The sequence below is a fragment of the Balaenoptera physalus genome, assembly GCF_965194825.1.
Source record: "Balaenoptera physalus genome assembly, chromosome: 7".
NCBI classification, from domain to species: Eukaryota; Metazoa; Chordata; class Mammalia; order Artiodactyla; family Balaenopteridae; genus Balaenoptera; species Balaenoptera physalus.
In genome coordinates, this window is record NC_138886.1 from 99,045,234 (window position 1) to 99,068,497 (window position 23,264).

A 23,264-nucleotide genomic window follows, 5' to 3' on the forward strand; every position below is an offset into this window, starting at 1 on the left:
TGTCCACAGAGGGCTGCTGCAGAAAGTCTACACTCTGGATCCACATGGAGCAGGAGTTAAAGATGCTGATTAGCTGCATATAAGAGCATTCCATACAGGAGTCCAAGAAATTACAGACTCAAAAGTTCTAGGGACAAGCAGAAAAGAAAGAAAACACCATGTCTTAGCAAGTCTTAAGATGTTTATTGTATGTGGATCTTTCATTTTTATTAATATTCCATAAGTATCTAGTCCATATGCCTCCATTGCATCTATTAAATCTACAGAAGGCACAATCCTGTTTGTGACAGAGGAACTAACAAAAATAAGGCTATTTCTGACCTTGAGAAACCCTATTACCTGGTTGGTGAGGATGTGGAGAAAAGGGAATCTTAATACACGGTGGTGGGTAAATTGGTGAGCCACTGTGGAAAACAGAATGGAGGTCGTCAAAAAACTAAAAATAGAGCTACTATATGATTCGGTTATTCCATTTCTGGGTATATATCCAAAGAAAAGAAAAACACTAATTCAAAAAGATACATGCACCCCAAAGTTCATAGCAGCACTATTTACATTAGCCAAGATATAGAAGCAACCTAAGTGTCCATCAACAGATGAAAGGATGAAGAATATGTGGTATATATATATACAATGGAATACTACTCAACCACTAAAAACAGGACATTTTGCCATTTGTAACAACATGGATGAACCTGGAGGGTATTGTGCTTAGTGAAATAAGTCAGACAGAGAAAGACAAATACTGTATGTTCTCACTTGTATATGGAATCTAAAAAATAAAGCAAACAGATGAATACAACAAAACAGAAATAGACTCACAGTTATAGAGAACAAACTACTGGTTACCAATAGGGAGACAGAAGGGGAGAGGGGTAAAATGGGGTAGGGGATTAAGAGGCACAAACTGCTATGTATAAAATAAGTAAGCTACAAGTATCTATTGTACAGCACAGGGAATATAGCCAATATTTTATAATAATAACTTTAAATGGAGTATAATCTATAAAAATAGTGAATCACTATGTTGTGCACCTGAAACTATTGATAATATAATATTGAAAATCAAGAATACTTCAATAAAAAAAAGAAAAAGAAAAAAAGAAACCCTATAACCTGGAGGTGCAGACACCTACACGTCAACATGCTTTCAACTGGAGAGAGAGGTGGTTGCTAAGTGTATGAGCCCTCCTTTAAGGAAACAACTCCGTTAGAAATAATAACCCATGATAACATCTGTGTCCAAGGCTCCAGATCACTCAGACTAATTGCTTTGTGGTATAAACTGCTGTCAGTCAATCCTTCCACAGCTGCCAGCACCAACAGGCATGTACAGAAATGCTCACTATGAGCCGTTAGAATTGTTATTGCAGTGTGATTTGGAATAGCCAAAAACTGGAAACTATAAAATGTCCATCAAAAACATAAAGGAGAATAAATTACAAATGTAAAGTGGAAAATAACACAGCAACGAGCATAAATGCTCTACCACTATGTGTAATAATACAGATGAATACAAAAACACAATATTATGCAAAAGGAACCCATGACAAGAGAGTACATGCTGCACCATCTCACTCATATAAAGGACAAGAACAGGAAATATCAAGCTACGTGCAGCTCAATGACAAAAAGACAAACAATTCAGTTATAATATAAGCAAAGCACTTGAATAGATACTGTTCCAAAGAAGACATACAAATGGCCAGCAAGCACATGAAAAGATGCTCCACATCATTATTCATTAGGGAAATGCAAATCAAAACCATAATGAGATACCACTTTACACCCACTAGGATGGCTATAATCAAAACAGTGGAATATATCAACTGTTGGCAAGGATGCGGAAAAATCACAACCCTTGTCCAATGCTAGTGGGAATAGAAAATGGTACAATCAGTATGGAAAACAGTCTGACGTTTCCTAAAAAAATTAAACTTAGAATTACTGCAATTCTACTCGTAGGTATGTATTCCAAACAGGTGTGTAAGTAAAAACTTCTATATAAATATTAATAGCAACACTATTCACAATAGCCAAAAGGTGAGAACAAACCAAAACAAAGTTTGGAAGGACTATTTTTAATATCAGCCAAAAGAAAACATCTGTGAGATTTGGAATTCTGGTCTATGCCTCGCATGCTGAGGTCATCAAATTGTACTTTCCAAAAATCTTTGCATGTGATGTTTATCCCCTCAATCCATATTGAACTAGGAACATCCAGCAAACTTGTAATTTTCCTAATTCAGACATCTGGAGGTCACAATCTAAGTGAGATCTAAATGTATTTCATTTAGGCCTAGGGTCATACTTATCTGGTAAAAGGAATGCTTTTCCATCTTCAGAGCGGGCTTGTTCCCAGAATCCTCTTTCACTGGCCTGATGCTAATGATTCACGTGCGTGAGTTCTAGCTCTTTAGGTGGTCACTAGAACGTGCAACCCCCTGAAGAGAGTACCTGCTTCTAGATCCTTCCTAAATCTCTACCACCAACATTCTTTTCATTAATTCCAAAGTTTTGACTGCATACATTATATGACCCTTAATGAGTATGTGGGCAGTCCATACGTCACACATCAGTCACTTTCCTCTCTTCCTCAAAACAGAGGGTTGTTTTGTTACTTTAAAGAATCTAACAGGGAATATCCAACAAAGCCAGAGGGGATTTTCTGAACACAATGGGACAATGCCTACAACCCAAGAGCCCTGCTGGCTCTTCCCGACTACTTGGCTGTGCTTCTTGCTCACTTTCAGAACGGAAGTGAGGCAACTTGTTCTCACATCTCCTTCAGAACCCTTCCAGTCCATCATCATCACAGTGGAGGTCCTCTTCTTAAAGTCACCTATTCTAGTAGGGGACAGAGGGCATACTGATGAGTATTAAGAAAAACATGAACTGTCAGGCACTGACAGGAAGAGCAGGAAGCTCTCCCTTTTGTGAGATGGAGCCCACTAGCAATGCATATTTCACTTTTAAACATATGCACCAACTGGAGATTTTAAAAGGTAACTTACAGGGCTTCCCTGGTGGCACAGTGGTTGGGAGTCCGCCTGCCAGTGCAGGGGACATGGGTTCAGGCCCTGGTCCGGGAGGATCCCACATGCCACGGCACAATTGGGCCCGTGCGCCACAACTACTGAGCCTGCTGCGCTCTAGAGCCTGCGAGCCACAACTGCTGAGCCCAAGTGCCACAACTGCTGGGGCCCACGCGCCTAGAGCCCGTGCTCCGCAACACGACAGGCCACCGCAATGAGATGCCCGTGCACCGCAACGGAGAGCGGCCCCCACTCGCCGCAACTGGAGAGAGCCTGCACACAGCGGTGAAGACCAAGTGCAGCCAAGAATAAATAAACTAAATAAATAAATTAAAAATAAATTTAAAAAAAAAACCAAAGGTAACTTACAATTATCTGTTCCTGAAATGGTGCTCCCCTTCTCACTGCAGAAGTCTTAGAGTACTTGCAGTTACTTTACCATTTAACATGCAGTGGTCTGAGCCAGGAATTCATTGAAGGTGATGGATTCACACTGTACTTTTTTGGCTCTCACAAAAGTAAAATCATTTATTTTTGTATATAACTTTCCTCTACTTTTCCTTGACAGAGATTAGAGAAATAAGCAAAAGGCATCCATCAATCCCAAGAATGCATTGATTATCTGCCATGGGCCAGGCAGTTATCTGGATCCTGGAGTCAGAGAATGAGTTACCTGCCAGCAAAGACCATAGACTCTGGCAGAAGCACAACAAAGATGTACCCAATCAATCAATAATCGCCCACTGAACAGTACATGTGGAAGGCACTCTACTGAGAACCGGAGACTGAAAGATCAACAAACGATAGACCCTGTAGTCTTTTTGTCTACAAAGAGAGGACGCCAGACTGGAAGGAGAGGTATTATTAAACACAGGGAGGTAATGGGAGTCATATAGTGGGATTGGCTAATACATAAAATGCCTTAAGAACAGCTGATTGTAAGTTGATAATGCTGAGCTTTCCTAACCATGTAGTACCTTACAACAGTTGATCAAAAACAGAAAACTAGTTAAATGGAGCATTTAAGAGAAACAAAGAGCAAGATCATGAATTCTTAGTCCTTTTACTAGACTTAACCCTGCATGCTGGCATTTAGAATAACTGTGTTAGGTATCTATCACTGCATAACAAAGTACGCCAGAAGGGGCTAAAACAGGATTATATTTGCTCACAATTCTATTTGGGCCAGGCTCAAGTTGTGAAAAGAACTTTTGAAAAGTTCTTTTGCTTGTCTCATCTGAGATTATTCATGTGGCTGTTCAACTGGGGACTGATTCATCCAGAGGGACCTCAGCTGGAAGATCCCATCTCAGCTCCACGTGGTCTCACCCTTTATGAGGCTCTACCAAGCTTCCTCACACAGACACACTACATTCTATGGGGTAAGAGGAAGTCAAAAGTCCCCTTGAGTCCTAGATCAGATTGTCACAAATATTCCTCACTCCACATTCTTTTGGTCAAAGCCAGTCACAAGGCCATTCTAGGTAAATAAACGGGATAAAAGACTCTACCTCTTAAAAAGATGGACAGTAAAGCCATGTATTTCAAAGAGGTGTGTCTACAGGAAATGGAGACTTGTTGTAGTCATCAATTTAACAATGTCTTAACATTTAGGACTCCAAATATCTAATTTTCACAACTGAAAGATCCTTTCTTCTCACTTCTCACTATTCACAGTGTAAATATTCCTAATTTCATATAGAAATCTCTAAACTCTAAACATACTAGCTTTATCAATAAACATGTTTATACAGCACCTGTATTGATAACTTAACATTTTTACCACACAGGCTAAGTACAGTACTCTTGCCACGTGAATTACTAAAGTAGGTAATAAGGATAATAAGGTAATAAGCGTGTTCCTTGTTCCAAAACTATTCCCTGCTACTAGGGCCAGCATCTGAGGACTTCTGATTAACATAACACTTTTTTGTATTTGACATTAATTTTAAAGGCATCAGTTAAAAGTACAAATGCTATATAATTAGGTTGAAACAACTTATTTAAACATGTAACTTTTCATGGAGACCCACCTGTCAACAATACTTCCCCTCCTCCTTCAGACACTTGAAGGTAAGTGACCATGAACAAATGAGTAATTCTGATTTTTATATTACAATGTGCAGTTTCTGTTTCCTTGACAAGAGGGATAGAAATAAGAAAATATTGGCATTTTTGAATCTCCTAATTAAAGACAATGTGTTTTGCGTTTGTTTATAACTCAAACTGACTATAATACTTCAAGCACAGTGAAATTCACTTACTATTGAACAAGAGATGACTAGTCTCAAAAATAAACTTCCAATGTTCTTCCAAGGTAATTTTATCACAATTGTTTCTGCTAGAAAAGAGGGAAAGTCCAGGTAATACACTCAAAATTTCCATTAGGAGAGGCAGCCCAAATAGTATCCTATCACCTTATGATTTTCATGCTGCTTTCACCCACCACAGGGTCGCTTGGCAATGTTCTGAGACAGCCTTCTCTGATTTCGCTTGGCAGACTGAGGCAGTGTTTCTACTCTGTGATTGACTGCAGCATTACCTGGATAGTCTTAGTCCAAGCTCCCCTGTGAAAGTCTTGAATAATTTGTAACTCCTGCCATGAGCTCAGCACCTGATTTATTACACCTCATTATTGCAGCTGCCTGTCTGTGTACAGAGGCAGCAGGTAGTGAGAGCACACAGAGTACAGGGAAGAAGACAGTCACCATCCCCCCAAAGCAGCCTAAACAAGACGGACAATGGAATTAGAGTCTACATTACAAAACTCCAAACTAAACACAGAAGTTTTCCTGTTAGAGACTTAGTTAGTGTGGACCTAGCCAATGCCTCCACTCTATCTTTCTCATAACATTCATCTTACCTGTGTCCTAGCCAAATGTTAGACCCACAGTGAAATTATCCCCCATTTTGTTCAATCGCAAATAACCCCATTTTGAATTGAACTGAATACAAGAAAACATCCAAAACAATATAAGCATACAAGTGGCCAAGACCTATATTTAAACCAACAAAGAACAACAGCCAACATTCATTCAGAATTATCTATGAAGCATTTCTCACAAAATCACCTAGGTGTCTAGTTCACAGCATCAGTGTTCCTGTTTTTGAGCTGGTGGTGTCATTGTCACTAATCAATTCTCTTTATGTGAGAAAGATCCCCAAACATTCTCTTTTATCACATTTTTGTTTCATTTAAGAATAGCCTTCCCGCAACACTTACAAAGGGACTCCTCTGTTGAACTGTACACTTGAAATGGATTAATTGCATGGTATGTTGATTATATCCCAAAAGAGGCCTGAGAGGAAAGAGAGAGAGAAAGAGAGAGAGTTTCCTGCCTGCCAAGTTTTCTCTCAGGACTATTGAACTCTGATTCTCAGAGAGGAGTTGTTAACCCTCTCCCAGTGTACAGGTGCACACATCCTACATTAGCTGGGGATGTGGGCTCTATGATTATCTTAAAATCCAATGATAAATGTGGGGGCGATCACCTGTTATGTACTGAATGTTTATGTACTCCCCAAATTCATATGTTGAAGCCCGCAAGTAATGCTATTTGGTGGCAGGCCTTTAGGAGGAAATTAAGTTTAGATGAGGTCATAAGGGTGGGGCCCCCATGATGGGATTAGTGTCCTTATAAGAAGAGATAGAGCTTGCGCACTCTCTCTCCACTGTGTAAGGACACAGCAGGAAGGTGGCCACCTGCAAGCCAGGAAGAGGGTCCTCACCAGGAACTGAATCTGCCAGCACCTTGATGCTAGATTTTAAGCCTCCAGAATTATGAGAAATAAATATCTATTCTTTAAGCTACCCAGTCGGTAGTGTTTTGTTAAAGCAGCCCAAGCAGATTAATATGTCATCTCTGGGCATCTTTACAGTGCGTTACCTTCTTTACGCTTAAGTGCCTTTACCCTTTACCTAAGGCATTGGGCATCAGATTGTTAGCAAAGTTTGTAGTGCTTAAAAACCTTCCACCCAAAGAGCAAACAGAAGACATCTCTGTCTTGATAGTCTGTACTATTTTGGGATCCTTTTAGGCATATTTTGTAGGGAGAAAATGGCATAGGCTTTTAAGATGTCCTGGGTAGAGTCAGAGAAAAAGTCGTTTAAGGTCAAGTTAATAAAGAAAAACGTTCCTGGCGAGAATTTATCTCAATTTCACTAAACATGGCAGTAACAAAGTATTTAATTAGTTCCTTCTTCTTGATACACCTGCCCTCTCCACCAACATCAGAAGCATACTTGAAAAATAGCCTATGAGGTGATCCTGAAGGAGGCAGGCTTGTAGCCTGACTCAAATTTTGATCTGTAAGCTACTGGGTCACAATCCTATGCATAGTTATTTAATGAATACAGAGTTACCTGTTAATATCTGTGTCTCTAAAGTTTTTTTCTCCTTTTGTCTACAGGATAAAACTGTTTTTAGATTTCATAAAAAGAAGCTGCCACATCTACACCCAAAACAGTCAGGTCTCACGGTGTCCTGCTTCTTGCTATTCTTTGAAGGGGACACTCGCTGCTTGATACCCCATACCACCCCCACATTGTTTTTATTTTTGAAAAAATTAAATAATTGCCAGTAACAACCAAGGTCTTTTATGAAGAATAAAACATTCCATGTGTTTTAATTAATGAAAAACAAGGATGTTATGCTTGAAAAACCACAATGATTGCCCTAGGAAGAAAATTAATGTAGGTCCATTTCTCTACACTGTTATTCTAATGGTGTAAAAGGTATGCCAGCACTTCCAAAGCGAGGTGCTAGGCACAGAGGAGGTCTTTAACAAATAAAAAGGAGGAAGGAAATAGGAGAGAATGACCAGACACCTAAAGTAATTACTAAATGACTACAGTCATCTAAAGTGATCATTTTGACTGAGCATAAATCTCCCTAGAAAATACTCATCACAAAGACCTACTACAGTATAGGAGAGAAAGAAGAGTTTTTGGCTGGAAGCCCCAGGAAAACGTCTGTAGCAGTAATTCTCTAACAGTAACAGAAGGGAGATAAGAATTTATGGTAACATAATGCAAAACCACAGCACAGAGGCAAGAATATTTGGGGTAGCGCAAGGGAGGGCAAGTGCCCATACAGGTAGAAAATGAAGGATTCATTAGTGAGAAAGGCTAAAGAAGTTGCTGGGGTAGTATGTGAAGGTCTTAAGCGCCAAGATAAGGCTGTGGAACTGCATCCTGCACTCAGGACCAGCACCTTGGAAGTGAGTAGCTTGAGCCATATGTCACCATAGCCAGTAGCCTTGCTTATATACAACAGAACCCTGGTAAAGATCATATCTTTGCTTTAGAATGACAACTCTGCTAACAGAGCATAGGATCACAGAGCAAAGAAGACAGAAAACTGTAACAGCAAGAATGGTTAAGGGCCTCCCTAGAGAATTGGTTGTACCAACAGAGTAAAATGGCAGAGCAGCCATTAAAATCATGATCTTAAAAAAAAAAAAAATGCTATTTTTAAAAAGGAACATGTTTAGGATAAGAAAAGAGAAAATCAGAATACTAAACGCTGCTATTTCCAATTTGTTTAATTATTCAAGATAAACACAAGAAAAATCTTAGTAGTAGACAAAACACATAAAGTCCATTTCCAGGTTGACAATGTGAGAAGCTCCATGAACCCATTCATGGACCCTCTGAGGTTTCACACTGCTTCACACTGTGGAAGAAACAGACTTCACAAAAATAATCTTAGCCAAGTCACAAAACAAATAAAAAAGCAAATAACAACAAGCCAGGTGAGCAGGGAGGGGAATCAGTATCCAGAGTTGCTATAATACATTACCCAAAATGTTCAGCTTTCAACAACAACAAAAACAACCATATGAGAAGTGCAAAGGAAGAGGAATGTTTGACACATACTCAGGCAAAAAAGCAAGCAACAGAAACTGACTTTGAGAAGGACCAGATTTAACAGACAAAGACTTCAAAACAACCATTGAAAAATATATCAACAACTAAAGTAAATCATGCTTAAAGAAGTAAAGCCTGATATGAAGACACAGTTTCATCAGAGATACCAATAAAGAGGCAGAAATTATTTTTTAAAAAATGGAAATTTTGGTATTGAAAAGTAGTATAAATATTAATAAAAATAAAAATTCATTGGAAGGACTCACCAGTAGATTTGAACTGAGAGAAGGAACACTCAACAATCTTGAAGACACATAAATGGATAGAGATTATACAATTTGAAAAACAGAAAAAAATAGAATGAAGAAAAATATCCGAGCCTCAGAGAAATGTGGACATTTGGTATCAAATATACCAAAATATATGTGATAGGAGTACCAGAAAAGAGGAAAGAGAGAAAGGAACAGAAAAACTATATTTTAAATGGCTGAAAACATCCCAAATTTGCTGAAAATTATTAACTTACACATCCAAGAAGATCACCAGCTCCAAATAAGATAAAACACAGTTAAAATGAGATCCTCATCCACCAGAGGGCAGACAGCAGAACCAAGAAGAACTACAATCCTGCAGCCCTGTGGAATGAAAACCACAATCACAGAAAAATAGACAAAATGAAAAGACAGAGGACTATGTCCCAGATGAAGGAACAAGATAAAACCCCAGAAAAACAACTAAATGAAGGGGAGATAGGCAATCTTCCAGAAAAAGAATTCAGAATATTGATAGTGAAGATGATCCAGGACCTCAAAAAACGGATGCAGGCAAAGTTTGAGAAGATGCAAGAAATGTTTACCAAAGATCTAGAAGAATTAAAGAACAAATAGAGATGAACAATACAATAACTGAAATGGAAAATACACTAGAAGGAATCAATAGCAGAATAACTGAGGCAGAAGAACAGAGGAGTGACCTGGAAGACAGAATGGTGGATATCACTGCTGCAGAAGAGAATAAAGAAAAAAAGAATGAAAAGAAATGAAGACATCCTAAGAGACCTCTGGGACAACATTAAACACACCAACATTCGCATGAGGGGTCCCAGAAGGAGAAGAGAGAGAGAAAGAACCTGAGAAAATACTTGAAGAGATCATAGTCAAAAAATTCCCTAACATGGGAGAGGAAATAGCCACCCAAGTCCAGGAAGTGCAGAGAGTCCCAGGCAGGATAAAGCCAAGGAGAAATACACCGAGACACACAGTAATCAAACTGACAAAAAATAAAGACAAAGAAAAATTATTAAAAGCAACAAGGGAAAAATGACAAATAACATACAAGGGAACTCCCATAAGGTTAACAGCTGATTTCTCAGCAGAAACTCTGCAAGCCAGAAGGGAGTGGCACAATATATTTAAAGTGATGAAAGGGAAGAACCTACAACCCAGAATACCCTACCCAGCAAGGATCTCATTCAGATTCGACAAAGAAATCAAAAGCTTTACAGACAAGCAAAAGCTAAGAGAATTCAGCACCACCAAACGAGGCTCTACAACAAATGCTAAAGGAACTTCTCTAAGTGGGAAACACAAGAAAAGAAAAATACCTGCAAAAACAAACCTAAAACAATGAAGAAAATGGTAATAGGAACACATATATCAATAATTACCTTAAATGTGAATGGATTAAACACTCCAACCCAAAGACACAGACTGGGTCTTCCCTGGTAGCGCAGTGGTTAAGAATCCACCTGCCAATGCAGGGGACGTGGGTTCAAGCCCTGGTACGGGAAGATCCCACATGCCGTGGAGCAACTAAGCCCGTGCACCACAACTACTGAGCCTGCACTCTAGAGCCTGTGACCCACAACTACTGAGCCCATGTGCCACAACTGCTGAAGCCCACGCGCCTAGAGCCTGTGCTCTGCAACAAGAGAAGCCACCACAATGAGAAGCCCATGTACTGCAATGAAGAGTAGCCCCAACTCACCACAACTAGAGAGGGCCCACATGCAGCCACAAAGACCCAACACAGCCAAAAATAAATTTTAAAAAATAAAATAAAAATAAGTAAATTTTACAAAAAGACACAGACTGGCTGAATGAATACGTAGTGGTCTGGATAGAAGATCAGGCCAGCCACAACATTCCCTTAAGCCAAAGCCTAATCCAGAGGATGGCCCTAACTCTCTTCACTTCTATGAAGGGTGAAAAAGGTAAGGGAACTGCAGGAAAAAATTAAGCCTAGCAGAAGCTGGCAAATAAAGTTTAAGGAAAGAAGCCTTCTTTATAACATAAAAGTGCAAGAGGAAGCAGCAAGTGCTGATGTGGAAGCTATAGCAAGTTATCCAGAAGATCTAGCTAAGATGATTAATGAAGGTGGCTCCACTACACAACCAGTTCTAATGTAGATGAAATGCTCTTCTATTGCAAGCAAGAAGATGCCATCTAGGACTTTCATAGATATAGAGGAGAAGTCAATGCCTGGTTTCAAAGCATCAAAGGACAGACTGACTCTCTTGTTAGGGGTTAATGCAGCTGGTGACTTTAAGTTGAAGCCAATGCTCATTTACCATTCCAAAAATCCTAGGGCCCTTAAGAATTACACGAAATTGACTCTGCCTGAGCTCTTTAAATGGACCAACAAAGCCTGGATGACAGCACATCTGTATAAAAATATGGTTTACTGAATATAAGTCCACTGTGGAGACCTACTTCTCAGGAAAAAAAATTCCTTTCAAAATATGAATGCTTATTGACAATGCACCTGATCACCCAAAAATTCTGATGGAGATGTACAGTGAAATTAATGATGTTTTCATGCTTGCTAACACAACATCCATTCTGCAGCCATGGGTCAAGGAGTAATGTTGACTTTCAAGTCATTATTTAAGAAAGGCATTTTGTAAGGCTATGGCTTCCATAGACAGTGATTCCTCTGATGGATCTGAGTAAAATCAATTGAAAACCTTCTGGAAAGGATTCACCATTCCAGATGCCATTAAAGACATCCATGATCCATAAGAAGAGGCCAAAATATCAACATACACAGGATTTTGGAATAAGTTGATTCCAACCCTCATGGATGATTTGAGGGGTTCAAGACTTCATTGAAAGAAGTAACTGCAGATGTGGTGGACGTAGCAAGAGAACCAGAATTAGAACTGGAGCCTGAAAATGTGACTGAATTGCTGCAACTCCTTGATAAAAATTTAATAGATGAGGAGTTGTTGCTTAAATGAGCAAAGAAAGTGGTTTATTGAGATGGAATCTACTCCTGGTAAAGACACTGCAAAGATTGTTGAAATGGCAAGAAAGGATTTAGGATATTACATAAACTTAGTTGATAAAACAGTGGCAAGGTTTGAGAGGACTGACTCCAATTTTGAAAGAAGTCCTACTGTGGGTGAAATACAATCAAACAGCATTGCATGCCACAGAGAAAATGTTGATGAAAGGAAGAGTGAATCGACGTAGCAAACTTCATTGTTGTCTTAATTTCAGGAAATTGTCACGGCCACACCAACCTTCAGCAACCACCACCCTGATCAGTCAGCAGCCATCCATGCATGCAAACCCCTCCACCAGCAAAAAGATTGTGACTGGCTGAAAGTTCAGATGCTGGTTACCATTTTTTAGCAATAAAGTATTTTAAATTAAGGTATGTACATTTTTTTAGACATAATGCACACTTAATAGACTACAGTATAGTGTAAACATAACTTTTACATGCACTGGGAAAGCAAAAAAATTGTGTGGCTTGCTTTGTTGTGATATTCTCTTTATTGCAGTGGTCTGGAACCAAACCCACAGTATCGCCAAAGTGTGCTGGTAATCCCATTCATGAGGGCTCCATCCTCAAGATTAAATCATCTCTGAAAGCACTTACGTCCAAATATCATCACATTGGGGATTAGCTTTCAACGTATGAATTTGGGGAGGGAGGAACACAAACATTCAGTCTATAGCACTCACCAAGGAGAAGAGAGGGACACAGTAGGAAGAGACAGTTAAATGTTCCTTACTTTCTCAGCATGCCTAAGACTAATCCTGGTCTCCACGACTATCCTCTAGGTCCTTCACTTTTCTCCTCAGATTGATTTACTCGTATTCAGAAACACATCATATTATTTAGAAATACACAATGGATGATTTCTTTTTAAGAAAAATCCAGACTGGTGGTTGCCAAGGGGGAGGAGGCTGGGGGAGGGATGGAGTGGGAGGCTGGGGTTAGCAGATGTAGGCCTTTATATATAGAATGGATAAACAACAAGGTCCTACTGTATAGCACAGGGAAATATATTCAATATCCTATGATAAACCATAATGGAAAAGACTGTTTTTAAAAAAGAATGTGTGTGTATATATATATCTGAATCACTCTGCTGTAGAGCAGTAATTAACATAGCATTGTAAATCAACTAGCCTTCAATTTAAAAAATGAAAAAAGAAAAAATCCTAAAATCAATTTGACTCTCCTGTTAGTTTTATGGGAAGATTAATTTTCTTTGTTGGATGTTCAAATGTCAAGCATAAAGTTTTTTCCACCAACACTTCAAGGACCTGAGGGTATGCAGGTAGTGAGAGGTTTCCTACCTGGAGAGCAATAGAGGCCCATAAGGGTAGTCTCAGTTCTCCAGGAACAACTAATACCAAACCATCAGAAGGACAGCTTCATGCTTTATAGCCACATGAATACTTTAATTTCTTCTCTAATGGTTCAGAAATGGTACTTTGAGGACAGTGAATGACTGTCTTTGTGTGTTACGACATTTCCTCCTCCCTTGATTTGCTCATTATGAACTTGGTTTTATTTTTGGTCTTTGCAGATGTCTTATTTCTCTCCATTTTTCCTGATCATTTGTCCTAAGTTTAAGCCATTCTATTTTTCTCTTGGTACATCTGTCACCTGTGATTCTTCTTTTTCTCATTTTCAAGTCTCATTTCCCTAATCAGTGTCTCTCCTGCCTTGGCCATGAGCTTTGGTACTCACAAGAAAATTCTGGCATTTTCTCTTTTGTTCTGTGTGAAAGTGGGCAAACTCTTATATTTTACCAAAACGCACAGTCACAGAATGAGAGAGACTAGGCACCTATGAAACTCTGTACCTGTTTTGTTCTTTTAAGGATTATCCTTTCTGGTGTTTTTGTGAGGTTTTATTTTTTCCAACTTGAAAATATCCAGACATCCTTGGCAGGCCAGTGGTTAAGACTGCACACTTCAACTGCAGGGGGCAAGGGTTCGATCTCTAGTCGGGGAACTAAGATACTGCCAATCACGTGGCACGGACAAAAAATAAAGATTGGAAATATCCAAAGAAGTGTCCATACTCCCTAACATTCCTGCAAAGTTGGAGCTCAATAAGTACCTGTTGACTAGCTCACTGAGTCTTTAAAATCACCCACCATAAGAGAAATTTTATCTTACCTAACTCAAAATTGTTTCTACTATTAGTAGTTGCCAGGGGCTAAAGAGTGGGTAGGGTAGAAGGGATATGGGTGTGGCAACAAGAGGGATTATCTTGACTTTATCAATGTCAACATCCCACTTTTCAAACTGTATTACAGTTTTGCAAGAGGTGACCATTGGGGAAGACTGGGTAAAGGGCACATAAAATCTCTGTATTATTTCTTACAAGTGTATGTGAATCCACAATTATCTCAATATAAAACATTTCATTAGAAAAGGGTACACAAAGTAATATAAAGACAGAGTGACAAGGAAAGACTTACGTATATAAACAACCATTGTTCTGAGACCTACTGGCAAAGCATTATCACTGTTTACTACAAAAGAAAGAAAATAAAACATCGAACATATTGTCTATGCCTAATGAAATTATCAAAAACAATTTATCAAATAATTTACTAAACACCATTTCTACCTCTAGTGTTCCTACTTTCAAATGAATTTCAGGTGGAATATTTAAAATCATGTATAAGGGAATAATTAAGTTGTCTAGTGACTCATTAGAAACTGAAGTTCTAAGACACCAGGCGTAAGATTTGAAAGTGAGTTTAGACTAGGTTTCCTAGCAGTGAAAACCAAAAGGACAATATAGTATTTATTATCTGACAAAGGAAGCATACAAGTTCAACTGTAACTGTAAACTTCTTCTGGACTTTAAACTCAAAAAGGAATTTATGGTGGGGGCTTGTATAAAGCGATATTGGCTGACACTGTATTGTAGTTGTCTGCATCTATGCTTTATTAAAAACCTAGAATCACTGTTTAAATCACTGGCTCTCAAATTTGTGATGAGTCTTTATTATTATTGATTTTTTAAACTATGTGCAAGAAATTAATAGAAACATTCATTTTCATGGTCACATTGGGAAACAATTCTACTCAGGCCCAGGCCATGTGCTGGAGTGCTCCCAGGTAACTGTCACAGGGCTGTGGGGAAGAATGGGACACAAGCGCGCTGAAAACCCCCAGGAAGAGCCAGCCCTGCAGCGTGTGCTTGAGCTTGTTGCACTACAGGTGCTCCGACAGTGAGTGAGAAGCAACAGGATGGTACAGGGACTGAGGTGAGCTGGGCTCTGAAGTCCAGTCACTTGGACCCCTCTTTTGAGCTCCAGCCTCCATTCATTCTCTTACTGAAGGTATTTATTGAGCACCACTAAATGGCACATGCTATCCTAGGCAACGGGCTGGTATGAACTGTTGAAAGTGGTGTAAAAGAGTACAGTGAGCGTGAGGCAAGCTGAGCCAAGAGCAGACGGTGCGGGCGCACATGAGCACACACGCACACACCTGCATATGTAAGTTAAGCGAGGCTTGAGAAACAGTGATTTTGACAGGCACGTAAATGCCTGCATGGTCATGGATTCACAAGGATACCAAACTCCTCTGGCTGTAAAATTTTCTCCACATGCAGCAAGGGGTCTTGACCTGGTCTGAGAGCTTGGGGAAGGCTTTCCTGCAGAGGTGGTATGTGTGCAGGATGAGCAGGAATTAAGTAGGAGATGAGAGGAGGAACAGTGTTCTAGGCGTAGGGACTTAGGGTCTTAGCACGTGCAAAGGCCTTGAGGGGAAACTAGCATATAAGGCTGGTAAGGCTACACAGCATGACCACCTAAGGGGAAATGGCAGAAAACGGGCCTAAAACAGTAGTCTAGAATGTACAAGATCGTAATAAGAACTTGGATATTTATTTTAGGAACAATGGAAGCTCTTAAATGGAGTGTCTGGCTATGGTGTCAAAAAGGAAAAGAGGAAACAAAAGTCACTCTGAAACCTAAATTAAGAGAGTCATTTAATAGTCCACTCAAAAGATAACAGAGGCTCGGGCTAGTGGCAGGTGCTCCTGACGGGTATAACCAGGTGCCTGGGCTATGCCAGCCCTCACTCTACTCCTCTCTGCTCTTCCCCTCCACAGTAAAAAGCAACACCATACATCTAGTGCACATGTATGCAAGTGTGTAATTTGTTCCTGGGAAGTTAAGGAAGTCTGCAACTCATGACTTCTATATTCTTAACAAGCCATGAAGCAAGATCAGCAGAGACCAAGAGTTGCAGCGAGGGTGCTGAGAAGTGGGGTGACTTTATCAGGTAGTATGAGTGGCTATGTGGGCTACGACCATGGACTCACAAGGACACCACACTGTCACAGAGCTGCACAGGGAAAACAGAGGGCTGGTCCCGTCCTACATAAGTTTGGCCTTCCCAACATCAATAAATAAAATCATAATGGCAGATAACAAAGTACCGACACCTTAAGGCATCCTTCCAGTGGAGGTCTCACTAATTCTGCAGAACTACTTGGCTGGGTGACTATATATTTCTTTAAAAATGAAAAAAAAAAAAATCAATATTATTTTAGGCAGATGACCTCTAACAAAGGAATTCTCTAGGAGGGCCAATATTATTTCCAAAGGAATTCTGATAAGAAATGTCAGTAAAGATTACTTACACAAACACAATGTCCCCTCTCTTAGAGTAAGCAGGAATAGCACTGGCTATGGTGGCAAATCCATATGAGTATATAATGGCTTCTTCTGTCTTCATAAATTTTGCCAGGCGGTCTTCCAAATCCAAGTGCACATCTAGTTCAAGAGTAAAAAGTTAAATGGTTAAACTGCCTCATAATTCTTTTTCTTTGACTAAAGAATTAATAAAATAACATAAGCAGTTTAGTTATTAATACTGTCACCTTGTGGTCAAAATGTAATTGTTCTTAAGTTACAAGTCATACAATATCTACTAAGATAATTCTGGGCCAAAACTGTTTCTATACTCTGTGAGCTGAATCAGCTACTCATTTGTCTATAAATATGTGACTGGGACAGCTCTGACTCTAGGTTTTGCTTTTATATCACTCTAGCAATAAGAATTCAAGGTCCAGTGACCTTGCCTGCTTTAACTTCCCTCAACCAACAATGCCAAGACTTTACCAATGTACGACATTAACTTATTAACGCCGTTTTGCATTTTAGTAGAAGTGACCAAACCAGGCATTAAGACAACTGTCAACCAGCTTTTAAAAGGAAAAGAAAGAAAAAAGAAAAGTAGTTACGTTAAAAAGAACCCCACATACTCTGCATCAAGAGATAGGAACTTTTTCAGTTGTGGTGGTCACTCCTCTAACAGTTTGTGTCAGCACTTAGTTGTGGCACCTGCCATCACTCTGCAGTACTGAGTTTCTGTCTAAATTTCTTTTTAAGTGTACTGGTGAATTCAAATGTATAGTACAAAGAGAAATATGGTCCTTTTATGGAAGCAGCTGAAGAAGAATGTTGATGTAATTATAGGGATAAACTGTAATTATTAAACTGGTATTTTTTTTTCTCTCTTACATCATCGTTCCATATAGCCTTTCACCTTTCCAGGCTAAGCCATGAGGCTTCACACCCTGGGATGGAGGGACCAGCGATGTCTAAAATAAATAGTGTACCAGCTGGCTGTGAACTGGAAAACTTCCAAGTGTCTTAAAATGAGGCAGAGAAAATTTTTTAAAACTTTCTTTAGCTCTTTTAACTACAGCAGGACCCAAGTCTGGAGAACAAGATCAGAGTTTTACCACATGCTCTGCGCAAAGAGAACTCAGAAGTTGATACAGGAAGGATGCAGCCAGGCCCCTCCAGCCTTGGAGCTTCACGGGAGAAACGAGGAACTCTGAGGAGTAAAGGCAGACTTTCAGAGCCGTGGCATGTCCACTGAGGGGAACTCAGAAGTGTAGGCAGTGGCAGGGGGACCCAGACGTTCCCCAGTGAGGGGCGGTGGAGAGGGCTGATGGCCCGGCAGAGCCCTCCAGCTCAGATGTCGAGGACCTGTGGCTGGGAGCCTCGCTCCAGGAGACCCCTTCAGCATCAGCCTTCCCTCCAAGTATGCCCCTCCCTACCAGAGACATTCCTAGTGAGAAGGGGGAGAGGGAAAAGACCTGCAGGACTGAGATATACAAAAGAAACAACTTAACCCAGCTGGATACAAGGCTGGACACTGAGTGGACTAAATATTTCCAACAGAGACCTGGTTAGCCATTAAGTGTGAGATTTCCACCAACTTCCAGGGAGGAACAAGTGAGTAAGGTCAGCTCAGCAACAGGAATAAACAACTTTTTAGAACATTTGAATAAAGTGTCTAAAATCTGTAAACCCACTCACTGATTTATCAGAGGCAAGTTAATCTTACTGTGATGCTTTTTAACTAGTAAAAGACAAAATTAAGAATTATAAAAGATACAACTTCACAAAGGACTAAATTTTAATAAGTAATTAAATGAGGGCTGTCCGACAATCTCATTCAATTGTTAATCAAACATTTAGTGAGTATCACATAAAAATACTCTGATAAGCACTGGATCAAAGAGAAATATAGGGTTTCTGCCACTTGACAAAGTGAGACAGCTAAGAGAAGCATCTGGCAGCTGTCAATGGAGAACTCGGAGCCCAGAGGGCAGATACAAGGCTAAGCTGTGCCTTCACTCCCCTGGTCTGAAGCACCTGGGTCCCTTCTACACTCAGAACTACAACACATTCAGAGTGACTTCTGACTAAAGGCACAGAGGTCCCTCGATTGTGAACCAAAGGCTGCTGGGGTGGGCGCCAGCTATTGAGTGAGAGATGAGAAGACACAGAGGGTCCGAACTAAATCTCAATTTGATGGCAAGAGAGGTATAGTGAGGAATTAGAAAATTTAGCAGCAATATCCAAATAATAAAATAAATTGAAGACCACTTCATTTGTAGACTTCTTAAAGGATGATACAGAATTGTGAAAATGAACTATTTATCCCATTCCAATTTATCCCATCAAGTAATGATAAACAACTAGGCATGCTTCTTCCCATTTATAAGTTAAAATGTATACCAACATAGCTTATTACATAAAAAACACATGAAATACCATTTGATTTCCATTACCAATCAGGTAGTCATTTTTATAGAAGTGACACTTTCATTAGAGCAACACTAAATAAATATGAGGTTTCACAGTAACGTGTAGAAGAATGCATCCCGGTTGATCAAAATGGCACCAAAAGAGTGCTTAGCTCTTCAAGCATCAAATCTGTGACATCAACACCACCAAGTCTGAAGACTTGATCCTGCTCCTGACTGCCCGCCCTTCCACGAGATATGCTGCCAGGGAAGTGTTGCAGGCAAAGTCTGGCAAGAACGAGGAAAGCAGCAAAGCACCAGAGAACCAGCTACGTCCATGCAGCTGAGCACGGGCGTGTCTCAGGCATGTCTTCCTTTCCTCTTTGTTAGTGCTCTCTGAGCACCCTGCCCACAGATAGGTCCCCACCACTCTGCTGCCTCTCACTTCTGATGAGACAGGAGGGCAGGTCCCCCATAGGAGGCCTCCTTCAAATTACAATGCTGCCTCTGAACTGGGAATTATCTATCCCAAATCTCAACAATTTAGCTAGCAGATGGACAACCCAAGCCACAGTGAATTGCTCTCATTCAGTATCTCCATTTTAAAAAGAAAAAACATGCTATGGATACAGACAAACTGTTTTTGCCAACTACAAAAAAGGATTTTAAATCATTCTGTAGCTCTAAATGACTCTCTTCATTGATTAGCAATAAAACAGTAAAACAATCTTGGCTTTGTTTTAGGGCTTTAGAGTTAGCTACCCAGTTGATAAAAATTATGTTAGTATTCTCATTATACATACTCATAGCCATTTTTATATCATTGCCATAAAGTGGTAAGAAGAATCCCTCTACAATAAATCAATGACTTACTGGTTCTTGCCTAGTCCCAAAAGTTTAAAAAAGATGGGCCTTTCCTCCTCCTATCTAAAGACACTGGGTTTTAGCTGATGTCAGCCTTGCAAAGCAGGTTTTGTGACAGGTAAACACGGACAGTTGCATAACTTCTTTTGAAGTCTGATAGCTACTCTGCAAGGAAGAAACTCTTAACCCAAGGGCGGGGGAGGCAGCAAACAGAAAAACTACCAGGGCATGTTCTTTAACTTTGGATGCCTATCTTCTGTGTGTATGATCCATTTCAACAATTAGTGCCACAGATTTGCATGCGTCATTCTCTCACTCACTGTTAGGAACCAATATGGTAGGCAAGAGGCCACGGAGGAAGGTGACCAGAAAGCCTGTGTCTTCTCAGCACTTGCTGCCCTTTCTGGCACCTGCTCCCTCACCAGAACGTAACAGATGGGAGGCAAGGCCAGGGCAGGATGCCCCACACCAAACACAAGGCCTGGCCATGGCAGTCATCACAGGGGGTTCAGACCTGGGCTCCCTCATTGCCAGGTGTGAACCATGGACAGGCCCAAAACTGCTCTGTGCCTCTCAGGTCCTTCCCCTGTCAAATGGTTAACACTTCTACCTGCCTCAAAGGATTGTTAGGAGAACCGCAAGAAAATGCTTATAAAACACTCACAACAATGTCTGGCATCGAAAAAGCAACATGCTGGTGTTTGTTCAATTAACTCAATATTTGTAGAAGAAAAAAAAGTAATCTTTTAGAAGGAAAAAAGGTACGCTATCTGCTAATTAAGTTATCCAAATCCTGGATATTTAAGGACTATCTTATATTAAAGCCACTTGTTCAAGTTCCTACTTATCAGAATAAAAGGAGGTATTATGGCCTTCTTGATTGTTTTTCAGAGGAAAGACTATGAAATACCCAACTTTAGAACAGTTTAAAAACAACCAACTATATTTTCTCTTAAAATCTCCATATTTTTGTGTTACATACTTTTTTTAAATCCCTTGAGACTTGGACAATTTTCTTAAAAGTACAAATATCACCTATGTACTCATTAGAACTTTAAAAACAGTGCTGAATGTTTTCCAAAATGTTTTCACATATGGTATCTAATGTGATTCTTACCAAAATGTTCTAAGTTGTGCAACTAAGATCATTCCCTGCCTACACTGCGAAAACTACAATTCCATGACTGGTAGGAAGAAGTGGCAGATCTAGGAATTTTATGACCAAATGCCCTTTCAACTAAAACATGCAGTCATGGTCCTACAACAGACAGAAAATATTTTTTAAAATAAACAAATGAACAATTGTTTACTATTGGCTCTAGAACACAATTACATGCCACTATCTCTCACCATGAAACTCTGCCACTAATTGTCTTTTGATTTAGTTTAAGACCAAAGAGTCAAGTAGGCATCATGTATGCAAAGCAGATCCCAGGCACAGGGATAAACCACATGTAAATGAGATCTGAATGCATTACAAACAAAACAATCAGAGAGGTTCAACAAGAGAAACTATCAAAGTGCATAGGGGCCCCATTAGCCTTAGAGGAAAGGAAGGCTCCACAACCTGATAAAATCACTTGACTGATTCTAAACTACACATTAAAACAATAAGATGAGAAGGTGGAAAACTTCGGATCCACACAGTCCTCACAAGACTATTTTAAGAACCTGCTGGGCCTTCAGGAGGCAGGAGAACATTTAGCCTAAGAAACTAGAAGAATTTTAATTCAACTGTCAATTTTCTTTTTCTGTGTTAATCATCTAGTATCATCTAATATGTTACTATGAAATAATAAACAGAAAATGTTTTAATAAGGAAATTTACTTTTCCAATAAGTGATTTTCATTCACTATCTGAAAAGTTGAGAAAAGAGCTAAAAGAGGGAGCATTTTCATCACTGAAAACAGATGCCTGAGTGATATTAGTACTTCCAGGAAAAGAAAAAGCCAAAATCAAAAGCAACCTTTTGGTGGGCCTGGGAAAGAGACCCTAGCCTCACATGTAAGCTACTAAAATGAGAGGAAAGGGAAGTACACTTCTGCTTTAATGCTCAGTACAAAGGGCAAATGTACCCTAAATATTCAGAATAATTTAATTATAGAGGGTATTTTATTTTTTTTTATTTTTAAAATAAATTTATTTATTCATTTTTGGCTGCGTTGGGTCTTCATTGCTGTGCGCAGGCTTTCTCTAGTTGTGGCAAGTGGGGGCTACTCTTTGTTGCAGAGCACAGGCTCTAGGCATGCGGGCTTCAGTAGTTGTGGTGCACGGGCTTCAGTAGTCATGGCACACAGGCTTAGTTGCTCTGTGGCATGTGGGATCTTCCTGGACCAGGGCTCGAACCTGTGTCCCCTGCATTGGCAGGCAGATTCTTAACCACTGCGCCACCAGGGAAGTCCCAAGGGTATTTTAGAGATTTAAAATATAGCCTTAGCTGACCTCAAGTAGCTTCTTGAACTTATCTAACACTGAAATTTCAAGGTAATTTAACACAACTACAGTAATTTAAATGATTAGTTCCAGAATAAGGAAAAACACAGAAAATACCCTGTTGGAAAACCAAGTAAAAATACATACGATATACACATAAAGAAAGGAAAAAAGATGATAAGCAAGCATGGGCAACTGCTGAAAAGGAACAAAACAAGTTTACAGGAAGGACAATGTACTCAAAAAACAATACACATTATTCCAAGCTGTAGGTTTGGTGTCTTATTACAAAACCATCACACTGCCAATTAACCTTCAACCTTTGTCCAGATACCACAGTCTGTTTGAACCTTCAACTACATTAGGATAAGGATGACACAGTGACCAATAATGTAGTTCAGAGTAGCTAATACACAATTACGTGTTCATTATATTGACTCTGGTGGCCCATTCAGACACTTGAAAGATGAAATCCAATTTAAATTTAAAACGCACTTGAACAGCACACCACATGTATGTGGTATGCTACCATTTTTGTAAAACGGGGGGGAAAATGTATGGAAGTGGTTTGCACACACTGAAAAAAGCCTGGAAGAATGAACAAGAAACTACTGATAGCAGCTGGCTTTTTTGGGGGCGGAATGGCCGTGGGGAGAAGACTTCACTATCTCTTTAAATCTTTGAGGTTTATATCATGGATTGAATTATTCCATCAAGAAAATTAATTTAGGATGGATCAAGAGGGTTT

At 39.7% G+C, this 23,264-nt stretch overlaps 1 protein-coding gene across 3 annotated transcripts in view; it reads right to left on the reverse strand.

The window, feature by feature from the left end:
• LOC309665138 (serine palmitoyltransferase 1-like) overlaps nt 1–23,264 on the reverse strand; it is a 95,865-nt gene that overhangs the window by 56,477 nt on the left and 16,124 nt on the right. For 2 of the 3 annotated variants that reach the window (XM_082471373.1, XM_082471372.1), the window contains exon 6: nt 16,816–16,948. In XM_082471373.1, the coding sequence (XP_082327499.1) occupies nt 16,816–16,948 (133 nt within the window). Of the gene's footprint in view, nt 1–16,145; nt 16,687–16,815; nt 16,949–23,264 lie in introns of those variants that run through there. The other variant, XM_082471374.1, reaches the window with a different exon arrangement.